This window comes from Nipponia nippon, unplaced genomic scaffold (genome assembly GCF_047370975.1).
Source record: "Nipponia nippon isolate SJK-2023a ecotype South Korea unplaced genomic scaffold, ASM4737097v1 scaffold_1, whole genome shotgun sequence".
NCBI lineage: Eukaryota > Metazoa > Chordata > Aves > Pelecaniformes > Threskiornithidae > Nipponia > Nipponia nippon.
The window spans coordinates 139,126,886-139,140,782 of NW_028262290.1; the positions used below are offsets into that span (position 1 = coordinate 139,126,886).

Below are 13,897 nucleotides of genomic sequence, written 5' to 3' on the forward strand. Positions count from 1 at the left end.
AAGGACTCAAAAGTACTAAAAATAAACAGAGTTTTGGGGGCTCTTTAACAGGATGCTGAACTTAGTATGCGTTATTGCCTTCTGAAGCCATTTGTTTAAAAAAAATCTTTATTACATTTCTGTTGTGTTTTGGCCCCTCCTGTGAAATTAACCACTTTAAAGTCTTTTTTTTTTTTTTTCAAATTTACTATGCATTTTATTTCTTAAACTAAACATTTCCTGAATGTGGCAGTAAATCCCTGCAGTAATGTGTCTATGTGTAGTTCTAGGGAGTTATATGCTGAACTAGATTATTTTTTGGAGATGAATGTTTGTATGTCACTTTCAAGTGAACAGCTACATCCACCTCATTTTCCCTATGGGAAATGTACCCAAAATGAGTGAGACTTGTCCTGCTGAGTAAAACAAGCAGATTCAGGAAGAGTAAAGCTAATTTTGAAGGTTTTAAAAACATTTGAAAATTCACTACCACCCTATTTTTATTTTAAAAATAAAATAGTTGCTGTTTTTATAGTATGTCAGTTAACTTCAATTTTAATTGATGCTTTTCATCTTTGGTGGTAGTTTTTAGGGTAGAGAAATCATTAATGTACATCCTATCGCTCTGAAGTAATTTCATCCCCATTTTTCTTCTTCCTTAAAAATATGTGTGCCCCCACACACAAGCACATGTAGGTATTGTACATACAGTGTACTCATCAGCCTGGCAACAGGACATCACAGAGGGCTAGGATGTAGTTTGGACTTGCTTGTGCATGGAGGAAGAAGGATGAAGGGAACGCAAGAAGCTCAGGGTACACCTGGAGTAAAAATGCAACCACAGAGAAGAAAGAAAGGAGAGGATTGTGGGGTGCTCATACCACTTAGATTGGTTTAAAACCATAATAATGTGCCAGACTTTATGTCAGGAAAATATAAGTGGCTTGCTATAAGGCACAACTTGTATGAAGACAGGTTTCACTACACTGGTCTCCCTTCTTCACGTTTTCCTGGTTACTGTGACATTTTTGAATGGACCAGTGAATGAGTCAAGATTGTTTATTGATAAAATTCATGCTGAAAAATAAGAACTTTTTAGACTTTATTGCCTTTTTCACTCTGATTTCATTCTGTTCAGTACAGTTCATATCACTTTCTGTCCTGGTTTTGGCTAGGATAGAGTTAATTTTCTTCCTAGTAGCTGGCATAGTGCTGTGTTTAGGATTTAGTAAGAATAATGTTGATAGCACACTGATGTTTTAGTTGCTGCTGAGCAGTGCTTACACTAGTGAAGGACTTTTCAGCTTCCCCTGCTCTGCCAGGTGCACAAGAAGCTGGGAGGGGATCAGCCAGGACAGCTGACCCAGACTGGCCAAAGGGCTATTCCATACCATATGGCGTCATGCTCGGTATATAAACTGGGGGGAGTTGGCCGGGGGCAGTGATTGCTGCTTGGGGACTGTCTGGTCATTGGTCAACGGGTGGTGAGCAATTGCATTGTGCATCACTTGTTTTGTGTATTCTTTTATCATTAGTATTATTATTGCTTTCTTTCCTCTGCTATCCTATTAAACTCTCTTAATCTCAGCCCACGGGTTTTACTTTTTTTTTCTCCAATTCTCTCCCCCATCCCACTGAGGGAGGGGAGGGTGAGCGAGCGGCTGTGTGCTGCTTAGTTGCCAGCTGGGGTTAAACCACAACACTTTCATAGCAGATTGGCCATGATCCAAAATCCAGTGGAGTCTGTAGGAGTTTTTCCAAAGTCTTTATTAAATTTTAAATTAGGGCTTTTATGTGCAGTGGCTGATGTGAGAAAACAAGTAATTTGGGTAATTATAAAATGCAAGTTGATTTTTAGAAAATATACAAAACATTGTCTCTTTAGCTCCATAATAATTTCTTTGTTTACACAAATATCTGCTATGTTTCTGACAATTGCTCAATGATGTAACAGGCTACACAAGTTCGTTTTCTCTCTCCACTGTGGAAAGTGCAATGGTTACTAATACGTGTGTTCTTGGAACATCTTGGTATCTGCAGTAGTGAAGCCAGACATTATAAATTTCTAATACAGGGCATGCACATGTTTTTCAAAGCTGGGAGTTATCATGGTCTGAGGTCTTTTTAGTGCATCTCAAATATTTGATGTAGCAGTGGGTGATTGCTAGAGGTCTTAACCCTTGGACAGCCATGGTTGTGTCCACCAGAAATTTATTTATTTTAAGCTACACCCACGTTTGAGGACTATAGTTTTATTTCCCCTGACAACCATTATGCTGTTACTAATACGGAGACAGTAACATTAGATAGCTGTTTTTTCTCATATTCCTTTCTCATGGTTACAGCTGCTCGGTAGTTTTGATAGAACATTTGATCTGCATTCCCTAGTGAATATTTCCTGAAGTGCTTCCTGTCCTTCTCACTAGTGTTAAAAATTGCAAAAGTTTCATTGAAAATTGTAATTTTCTTTTTAAGATCCTTAACGTAAAGTAAAACATCTGTTGCCAATAGATGAAACACTAGAAGGAGCCAAATTTTGCTCTGTGAAGGGCTAACATGAGGAACTTGAATTCTCAGCCTGATTGCTTTCCAGGAAAGCCACTGACAGAGCTAAGATTACCAAACAGTTGTATTGGGTTATATTTGAGGAAAAACTCAAGTTTCTTCCTGGGTCTTCAGACTGTGGAGCTTGCAATTTTGAAGTGCTGTGCCATTGCATCTGTAGCCTTTCTAAACATACTCTGTGTCAGCACTTGTCTTTGAATTTCTTTGATGTTCTCTCTGTGCTCTGGCAGAAACAAGGATATGCAGTTTTGCTTGTGTGGGCAAAAGTAGGCAGAAGCCACAGGTGAATCTGGCCACTGAAACTGAATTATGATATTCAACCTTTGGTTGAAAACTAAAGCCGTCAACTTATTCATCAAGACAGAACAAAGTCTTTGATACAGTTGCGGAGAAGCAAAAGTATAAGAGAGGTCAAAATCAAGGTAGTAAAAGCTTCCCCTAGAAATACTGATTTCATATTACCTAGCTTAATAATTGTCACTGTCAGAAAGAATTGAATACTTGTTCTTTTCCATAAAACTTTGCAAATTAAAGCTGAAAATAATGAGTATGGTTTTGTATTTGTTTCTTTTTGGATAGGGGGATCCAGGACCCAAGGGGCCACCAGGAGATGATGGACTTCCTGGAAATTCAATAATGGGACCAACGGTAGGAGGTTTTAGGCAAAAAATGGAAAATAAAGAAACATGACACATATGCAAAACTCTTATGAAAATGTAGAAACCACTTGAACAACTTTTTCAGGAAAGTAACTGACCAGTTCTTCAACTTTTCCATCATTCCAGGTTAAACCTATTTTTAAAAATAAACTTACTATCTTTTCAAAGAAGAAACACAAAATAGATTAAATAACTAGTCCAGTGTACCTCACCCTGCAAACTTCCCTCAGGAAGTCTTCAAGAGCTACCTCTTCAAATTCATCTCCACCTTTCATTATCTCATGTGGTCTTCTATACCGCTGTATGGGCAATATGCTCTTTACTGAATATAAACTGAGAGTTATTAGTTATTTTAACAATGGTGTTTCAGTATTACCAACCTTGCACATTCAAAAACATAAATAAGGCCCAAAATAAAGAATTTAAAAAATAGATCTTTTGGAAGTACTTATTTGTATATAGGTCACAGAATAGGATTTACTCAGTTATATCCTGTACATTTTTAACTTCAACGCCAAGAAAGGAGTACAGTAGTCTGTAGGCGGGATTGCTGTGCTCACTGTTTGAGCCTTTAGTGGTTAACTGGCAGGATCAACACACAAGTGAAAGACCAGATATAAAACTGAGGATTCAGTGGTAACACAAAGATTGCAGTCTTTGCAAAAGTGAGAGACTGAAAAATTCTCCTCTGTAGTACACATGAGTTGACATAAGGCTGCTCGGAGAATAAGGTGAAACCAAGGACCATCCTCTTGCCAGTCGGAAATAAGTTAAAGGATGTAGGTTAATTTGAAAAGGATGAAATTTATTGGGTTTTATCACTGTTGAACAGTGAAGTGACCTTTTCAAAGAATGGTTCTGTCTCTCCTGTTTCTTAAGTGGTAATAGTAGTTCAGGATGACTGTTAGGTACATAAAGTTATGACTGTTTTTTTTCCTTACATAATGCATTACAGTTATCAGCATGGAATTTTGTCTGATATTTTATCACCAAATTACTCAAACCCTTAAGTAGGGTTTTTCCTCACCTCCTTGGCATTGCCTTTCATTTAACTAATCAGAATAATATGGTGTCATTAGAAAACAGTGCCACTCACTTTTCTACATTATTTAAGAAAAACTGAAAAGTGCAGTCGCTAGAACAGATTCCATGTCCTCTACTGCAAAAACTGGAGATATATTTCCTTTTACTTTGCAGCTTTCACCTCCTCCCCTCTAATGCATTTTATGATATCATATTGTACTTCTATCAGTCATGATCTGGGTTGAAACTTCCTATAAGCCTTCTGCCACTTGTCATAAGGGAATAGTTCAGGAAGACTTCCTTCAGTGTTTGGGAAAGGTACCATTCTTGTGATCTCCTTTCCAGACTGAAATCAGGAACCTTCTTAGTAAACCTCTTTTTTTTTTTTTTTTTTTTTCACATTTACCATGTCTGCACATGAAATGTTCCACTCAGTTCCACTATTTCACTTCTTGGGAATATAGTTGATAGACCCAAATTCAGAGACCAGTTAGTTTATGTGTACCTAACACAATGTAGTTCAAAATAAAGCAACTTAATGCAATAACTTTTGTGTGATAACATCTTAGGAATACCAATAATGCTTTACTCCTGGCTTGACAGACTTCTACCAATACACCTACCAGAGGATGCTGGATAGCGCATTGATCCATATGCATTCAGTAGATTGTATTTTTGAATTTTCAAAAACTCTAAATTTATTTACTTTGTCTATAATCTAGAATGCTACTTCACTCTGTTTTTCTTATAAAAAGAAGTGATGAACATGACTTAATTGTCCAGTCATATACTTAATCATCTAGGTTTTGATTACGGCAGTTGTAGTTTTTTTCTTAACAATGACCATGGACACAAGATTTATGTTATATTCTGTTTATCTTTTTTTTTTTTTCTTGAAAGAGCATAGAAGCAACTATCTCTATATTACTGCTTCAGAAAATGACTTTAAAACCTGCCCTGGAAATGTTGGCAAAGTAGATTAATGAATTCAGCGTGCCATCTGTGACATCAATGGTACTTGCCTTGTTGCCAGTGCACTGAATTAGAGTGAGTCACTGTGATTGTCTTCTCCAGACCCCACAAAACTGTGGGAAGCAGTAATCACAGAATTGCTCCTGGGCCATCTCTTGTGTATTTTCGATGCAGCTATTAAAAAAAAATAAAACTAAATAATCTGGACTAGAGAGCTGTTTCTTATAGCAGATTTGACCATAGATTTGACTTAAGTAGATTTATTGCTGTGTTACTAGTGGCAAAACCAGCCACTTGACAAAATCCCAATTCTTACAGAAGAGGATGTGTTAACATGTATTTGGTATTTACAATCATCTGCTAAGATTAAATGAAAACATCTGTTTGGCCATTTTTTACTGTAGAGGAATTAGAAGTAAAAATAGAGATGAACTCATGATGCATGGTTTCCTTTCTTGTTAGAAAAAATAGTTATTAAACATTTCTAAAACATTTCTCATTTTATCCACAATTTAAGAACTATGGATATGAAGAACGAGGAAGAGGTAAAATTGACTTTCCATTATAAAGCTGTTTATGAACTAGAAGCACATTTGTTGGTAAGATTTTCACAGAACTGGATCAGAATTCCATCATTGGAATATTAGGAAACATGAAGAAACATCTTCCAGGGCTGTTGTGGTTTGAATCTGGTGGTCAGGTTATGTTTAAAATCTTCAAGTGATACTGTCCCTTTGGACTGGAGAATGGCAGAGATTCATACAGGAGTGACCTACTGTTTTCTTTAAGCATAAGGCATGCTTGCATCCCTATCCCAAATTCCATCTTAAAGGGGTTTCAGGGTTTCATCTTAACCAGAACATTGAGTCTACCTAGTGGTGGTAAATGGAGTCAAATCCAGTTGGCGGCCAGTCATGAGTGGTGTTCCCCAGGGCTCAGTACTGGGGCCGGTCCTGTTCAACATCTTCATTGATGATCTGGATGAGGGGATCAAGTGCACCTCAGTAAGTTTGCAGATGACACCAAGTGGGGTGGAAGCATCGATCTGCTGGAGGATAGGAAGGCCCTGCAGAGGGACCTGGACAGGCTGGATCGATGGGCCAGGGCCAACTGTATGAGATTCAACAAGGCTAAGTGCCGGGTCCTGCACTTGAGTCACAACAACCCCATGCAACGCTACAGGCTGGGGGAGGAGTGGCTGGAGAGCTGCCTGGCAGAAAAGCACCTGGGGGTGTTGGTTGACAGCTGCCTGAACATGAGCCAACACTGTGCTCAGGTGGCCAAGAGGGCTAATGGCATCCTGGCTTGTATCAGGAATAGTGTGGCCAGCAGGACCAGGGAGGTGATAGTGCCCCTGTACTCGGCATTGGTGAGGCTGCACCTTGAATACTGTGTTCAGTTTTGGGCCCCTCACTACAAGAAGGACATTGAGGTGCTAGAGTGAGTCCAGAGGAGGGCAACAAAGTTGGTGAAGGGTCTAGAGAACAAGTCTTATGAGAAGCGGCTGAGGGAACTGGGGTTGTTTAGCCTGGAGAAGAGGAGACTGAGGGGAGACCTTATTGCTTTCTACAACTACCTGAAAGGAGGTTGTAGCGAGGTGGGGGTCAGCCTCTTCTCCCAAGCAGCAAGTGATAGGATGAGAGGAAACGGCCTCAAGCTGTGCCAGGGGAGGTTTAGGTTAGGCATTAGGAAAAACTTCTTCACCAAAAGGGTGGTCAAGCATTGGAACAGGCTGCCCAGGGAAGTGGTTGAGTCTCCATCCCTAGAGGTATTTAAAGAACAGATAGATGTGGTGCTCGAGGACATGGTATAGATGGACTTGGCAGTGCTAGGTTAACGGTTGGACTCGATGATCTTAAGGGTCTTTTCCAACCATGACGACTCTATGGTTCTATGATTCTATACCTTGTCTTTCTTCATTCACTTACCTCCTAACATAAATGTTTGATGTATATCTTTAGCAGAGCCAAAGCAGCTCTTTAATTTTGCCTTGACAGGGCTAAGTTGGTTGCTTGTGTCTATGGTAGAGATGTTCATGGGACAGGAAATTTGGACCCAAAGTCTGGTTTTGTTGGATATCTAACTAGAATATGTGTCAGTTTGTTCTCCAGTCATGGACACTGTATTCAGACAGACCAGCCGCTGAGATCTGAGTTGCTATCAGGACTCCATTTGTGGTTTCTTGAAGCATTATGTTATTGCAGAAATTTCCAGGCACAATGCACTGATGAAACAGCAGTTTTCAGTCATCTGTAGTTCCTTTTTTGTAGCTGCTTATTTTTGCTGGAATAGACAGGGAAATATTTGCTATTTGTATGCAATTATTCTTCAGGATTTGTCATCTGTATGCATATTAACAACTGACCCTCCAACACTCTACAGCAGAGTCCATTTACACTTCTTGGTTCTGTGGGACTGAGTGAAGGGTGTACGTTTCTCCCTGCATGGCCATATACATACCATGCTTAGGAGTGGGGTGGATGTGTGGCCTACAAGTATCAATAAGGATTTCTGATTGGCAGTGCTGTCGCGTGAACATCTACCAGTGTAGACTGCCAGCGTGTCTTGAGGGATACCTCAAAGTAATATGTTTTCTTTCTTGGTTCTGTGAAGAACAGTCTATTGCAAGCTCAGTTAATTTGCTCATTAAATGTCAGGAAAATGATCACTGGAATGAGGGAAGAGGAAAAGATTGCTATTTGCTTCTCTTCTGGTCATGAAAGGAAGCATTGAGGTTTTGCAAATGCACAGATCTTTAGTGGGAGTCAGTGGAAGAGTCAGCGGAAGGAATGATTGTCTCCTGACAGAGATCATTTTAGGCTAAACTAAGAGAAATTATGTATTTCTTATAACCAGTTTTATTTCTTTCTTTTACTTCTTTCCCTTGTAGAATGCAGCTTTGCTTTACTGTATGCGAGAACCAATGTGATTACCTGGAAGCACAAAATGTGCAAGATACGATAGCTTAAGGCTGGCATATTATGTTTCAGTATTAAATTCATTTTTCAAATGTCAGGACTTACTTACCCCCAAAGTCATAAAAATTTGACTTTTAAAAAATAAATTTAACTTTGTATTGGCTGAAGATAAAGTCAATGTTCTGAAGATTTCTCTCTGCAACTACAAATCTAGAAATTAATAATTTCCTAATGAGAACTCCTATTCTTCTGAAATCTTAAGTTGGTCAACTGAAGCAACAATAAAAAAGCACAAAAATTCCTGAGCCTTGCGAACAAATTGCAAGAGCTGGTAGCTGCTATTCTATATTTCCAAAAGAGTTTTAAATAGTTTCCTTACATATTTGTTAATATTTGTTATATCATGATGATCCAGTTACTGGCACGATGCCTGACTTACTATTTTGTATTTAGGGTCACCGCGGACTACCAGGACTACCTGGACCTCGTGGAGCAAAAGGCGATGGCCACAAAGGTGAAGCTGTAAGTACAATTTTAATTTTGTGTTCTTTGTGTTCTACAAAAATATGAATTGCTTTGTGATAACTCAATATTTAGTTACTTAACTAAGTGCAATTAATCTTCTCTTTCATCCTTTAGCTAATTTAAATATTTCATATATACTTTGAAGTCCTTTCCTGTCCTAGATACAGTGCCAGTTCTACAAGCAGTCGGAACTGGATATAAACTGTCCTCATTTCAGCATCATGAAAGGGATACTGTATAATTCCATAAAAATCTTCATGGCTGCTCATACATGTTTAACATAATCACTGCTTTGCATTCTTTTCCTTCCCTTCTTCCCTCCCTCCCTTTACTGTTCTTTGTTCAAGATCTCTAATAACATCTGCTTGGCCAAATCTTGCAGCCTTCAATTCCTTGGGTTTTCAGCTGCTTTTCATACCGGGGGTTTAAATCCTCTTTTTCGAAGATTTTCCCCACCACCACCTTGCTTTTCTGATGGTTAGCTCCAGAGGGCATTAATGCCTGAGTAGTCCAGCTGGCACATTCCATGACAAGGGAATGTCATCCTAAATTTCAGTCATCCAAAACCACACAGATATGTTTGACCAACTTTCACTAGAATGTGAAAATACTGTTGCCATCCTTCAACCACCACATGTCAAACTTCTATTAGCACTATTTTCTTTATGTCTGTAATCCAGCTTTATTTCAAACTACAACCACAAAGGCAATCCCAAATACACTGAGGTGGGACCTGAGTGCTTCCAAATAAGTCAGCTCAGCTTCAATTTCCTAGCTTTCAAACTGTTCCTGGGAAGATCCTTTGGGATCAGAATTAGTTCAGAGGGCATTCACTCAGAATTCCTGGTGTAATGCCATGTACCTGACACATTTCACAGCACGTAGGGACACTAGATCAGCTCAAGACTCCTTGCAGAGTCAAGGAGTGCCAGTAACAGACCCAGATGCATTAAACAGAAGACATGCAAACAAGTCAAAAAACCCTACTGTCATCCCAAATAAAAATGAAAAGCAAATGCAAAGGCAATCATGAAGAAGGCAATGATGCAAACAGATGACTGATGAACTTCTAGTAGGTCTTAAAATGCCTCATAGTAACTGAAGTTCTAAGCTTTACAAGTTATCTGTTTAAACTATATGAAAAAGAAGTATTTGTAGATACAGAATCAAAGAGGTCAGTGAGAAGCTGAAAACTTATAATTTCTAATTAATCAAAGAATTCAAGAGAAGCCTGGTTTGGTAACCATCAATTAATAAAACTATACAAATGCTGGTTGTAGTCTGCCCAGTCACAGGATGACTAACTTACATGTATGCACTTCCTGCATTTCTATTAGTGACTAGACAACAACAAAAAAAAAGAGCTTTGCTCTGCAGTAGTATTCCTGAAATCATGTCTGTTCTAGGATTCCAATCTGCAACTGGCATAAGAGTCATGCTTCTCTGCAACTCAGTCTCAGGCTTCAGTAAAAGCTGGTTGTGTTTCTCCCTGGCACATGAGTACACATCCTTGAAATGTGTGAAGGTTCTGTTGTGCTCTAGCATGCATCTTTCCTCTTCTCAGGCCGCCTTTCCATGCCCCATGATCTGGAAAGACCAACTACGTAAACCACTGGCAGGCATGGACAAGATTTATGTAGCTAAGTCTGTGTAGCATGATGGGGCGAAGACATTTGCCCTATGAATGCTGAAAGGGAGGCTGGGGTTGCCTCCAACAGTATGAAGGGCAGCTGAAGGGGCTGTGACAGATTGAGCAGGGAGTTCAGGAGAACAGACTATCAAACACAAATATACCAAAGTATGTTAGGGTTACCCAACCCCCAAATTTAGATGGGTTAGCTCTGGTATCCCAGATGTGTAATGTCTGCAGTGTACGAATCATGGAGCAATGTCTGCTTTCTCACTGGTTTCTCTGAGCTGAGAACAGCTCCGATGTTCTTCAGTCAAGAATTGGACTTTTTTTCCACCACTCTGGGTGGTCTTTTCAGGTTTCCATCTGGGACTGAGGAGGACTGTTGCTCAGTACACATCGGAAATGTGAAGAATTTGACAAAATGCAGCAAAACCAAAGAGATTAGTAACTGTTGCTGAAATTCTTTTCTTTGTTGAAGAACACAAGTACTCTTCCTTTAGGACAACTACTGACATGCTTTATTCCTCTGCTGTATCAGGGACCTCCAGGACCAGCAGGCCCCCCAGGACCAGCAGGCCCAAAAGGCGTGGGAGATGCTGGACCAAAGGTACTTGTACAATGGCAGTACATACATCTGACTAGTAGACAAGGTAGACAAACACCTTCCGAAAAATGCATTAGATTAGAATGGCATATATATGACAAAATGCTGCGATCTCATCTCCCGCTTTCCATTTCAGTTAGAAGAAAAGCTTGCGATAGACTTTTCTGCCATGATAGATACAAACCATTTCTTCCTTTATCCCCAGGTTTGATGCAAATCTGCAGGTTTTCCATACATCCAAACACCCAGGATATTTCTAAATGATGGAGTTTCCATGTGGAAGTCAGAATCCAACACAGGGAGAGTATTGCCTAATAATTATGCACTTCCTTTCTCCTACAGAAGTGCAAGGGACGAGGCCTCAAAGGAGTCAGGGGAAATGTTGGTTATGTGGAACTAGTGAGATATTTTTAAAGTTCCTAGAAATTAATTCCTATAAACCTTCATCTAAAATTAATATTAGTTTAGAGGCAAAACTCGGCAGAAAAAAAAAAAAACACAAAAGAAAACTGATAAAGGGATTAGAAATACAACACTGAAACACTTCCAAGTTTTTTTCATAAAACACAGAATAGCTAAAGTGTTATAAAAATCTAGACAGTATGTAATTGACCCAAAAAGTCGCATTGTAACTACTATGTTATAAAAAGTTGAAAAAAAAGAGACTTAAGACTAAAATCATGCAAGAAGTTGCTTTAAAATATCCCACAGAGTGGTTTTATTAATGATTTCCTCATTACATATGTGAAATAGGAAACAGGCAGCCTGCTGCAGGAGAAAGCAAAATAAATATTGCCCAAACAAATTTTTTCCCAAACAGAAGGAACTTTCAACTTCAGTTCCCAGAACATTAGAATTCCCATTTAAAATAAACAACAATAACCTCTTAAAAGCATATCCACAATAAAGGAAAAACTGAAGGACATTCATCCTTAGAATGACCTGACCTTAGAATGACCATAGAGTGGCCTGACAATGGGATCTGGGAAACTTGGCTTTGTGCTCCTATTCTGAATTACCGCTTATCAATACAAGACATTTCACATAAAGTAATTCAAGGTCTGGCCTATGACACGAACTACTAAAGAACTAAAACTGATTTCAATTATGTTATTTGTACCTATGGCTAAACTAATTAGATTTTTTTACATGAGATTATATCTTTTCCAAATAGAGATGTCAGACTTGGTATAATACAGTCTTATAAGACATTTTTCTTGGTACTACAGAAGAACATTTCATTAAAACCCTAGAATCTTGTATGAAATTATTAAGGCAGATATTGATAAAAATGCAACTTATGACTACAGAATTTCTAAGGGCATCGTTATGTCTAGAATTCTCCCTCACTTCCTAAATGCATAATTCTGGAAAGCAGTGTTTCCCAAAGAAAAGGAATTGGAAGGTCATGTCAGATAATCAAATAAGATTATCTCCCACTGTGATGCCATGGTTGAAAGATTACAAACCCTAGAAATATAAATCAGAATTTCAGTGGGAATATAAGGGTTTAATATAAAGAAATTTGAGTTAAATCCAAAATAGAAATAAAAGATTTTATTTTTTTTTTAAGTGAAAGGAAACCACTAGAATAATTCCAGTGAAATGTCTCACAACTGGAATTTTTAAAATCAACGTTTGTGGTTGTGTTTCTGAAAAGTATCACAAATATACAAGAAATCATAGTGCCTGGCTTATATGAGAGATCAAAAAGTGGGTCACAAATCCCTTTTGTTTTTATAATCATGAATTCATGTAATTGCTGGGACAAGCAATTCTTCAGCTGTGTAATTATTAGGGAAGTTCCAACGCAGATCATGAATGATGGAAGTACAATATGGTATCATAAAATGCATTAGAGAGGAGGAAGTAAAAATTGTGAGGTAAAAGTTGTAAAGCAAAAGAAAATATATCCAGTTTTGCAGTGGAGAACACGGGATCTACTCTTTTTATGACAGTTATTCTTAAACCACTCTAAGTCTTGTGATATAATAACATATATATTTAATTAAGTCATAGATTAGCTATTGTAGTACCTATAGTTTTCACTTTCAGCTCTAGGTGATGTAAATCATTGCCAGTTGAAGTGAATTCCTTCATATTCCTTTATAAAGACATCAGATCCTTACTTCTCAATCTCTTCTCCACCCATGAACAGCCTAAGAAGTATTACCATCCCTCCAGATCTGTGGGCTGAAGTATATTCATGGTACTAGTAAAGGAGGTTTATTGGTAGTATCTTTTTGTGGAGGAATATGACCTGTGTTGTGTTAGTTGAACATCACCAATTAATAATAAATTTGGAAATAGGCCCATTACTTCAGCCTGAATTTGACTGAGCAAAAGTGAAACAGCTGTGACCAAGAGGTGAGGCTTTTATAATTTAATAGTATTTAATTACAACAGGAAATAGTATAATGGAATATCTAGTAATAGAAACTCTTATCCTAACTCATTCTCTATAAACAAGCCAGCAAAAGACTAGGCAAAGGCAAACTGATAAATTGTTATCACTATTCTCCTGTGTTTTCTGATAATTTCAGGTCAGATCAGGGTTGTCATGTAAATTAAAAGTATCTTCCTCATTTCCATCAAGTCATCTCCATTGTCACAAAAATTGTCAGAATTAGGTAGCTTGATTCTAAGAACCAGATTGTTGAAAAACATGGATGCAAAGAAAGCTGCGTTTTCAGGTTAATAGAACAGGGCCTCCTGTGGTTGTGGGGGCTGGATGTGGTAACAGCCTAAGGAGCAAGACCTCAGCATGTGCAGTCGGTCTAGTTCAGGCAGCCATACATACAAACTCAGAGTCTTCTCAGGTCATCTGCATGGCCTTTTTAGGCTGGATCAGAAATGTGCTGTTGAAATGAATCTCAGAGTGGACCCATTTACTGTGCTTTGGGTTCCGGACCAAAAAGAGGTCTGAGCGATCCCACAACCCAGGAAATGGATTTCCTTCATGTGAAGCTAAACTAGATGATCTGATCTGGAAGTGGTCTTAAAAAGTACTTCTACCCCC

The 13,897-nt window shown here is 38.5% G+C and overlaps 1 protein-coding gene across 3 annotated transcripts in view; it reads left to right on the plus strand.

Annotated features, from left to right (window-relative positions):
- COL28A1 (collagen type XXVIII alpha 1 chain) overlaps nt 1-13,897 on the plus strand; it is an 86,441-nt gene that overhangs the window by 49,153 nt on the left and 23,391 nt on the right. For all 3 annotated transcript variants that reach the window (XM_087774401.1, XM_087774393.1, XM_087774387.1), the window contains 3 exons: nt 3,124-3,192; nt 8,570-8,638; nt 10,813-10,881. In XM_087774401.1, the coding sequence (XP_087630527.1) occupies nt 3,124-3,192; nt 8,570-8,638; nt 10,813-10,881 (207 nt within the window). The remainder of the gene's footprint in view (nt 1-3,123; nt 3,193-8,569; nt 8,639-10,812; nt 10,882-13,897) is intronic.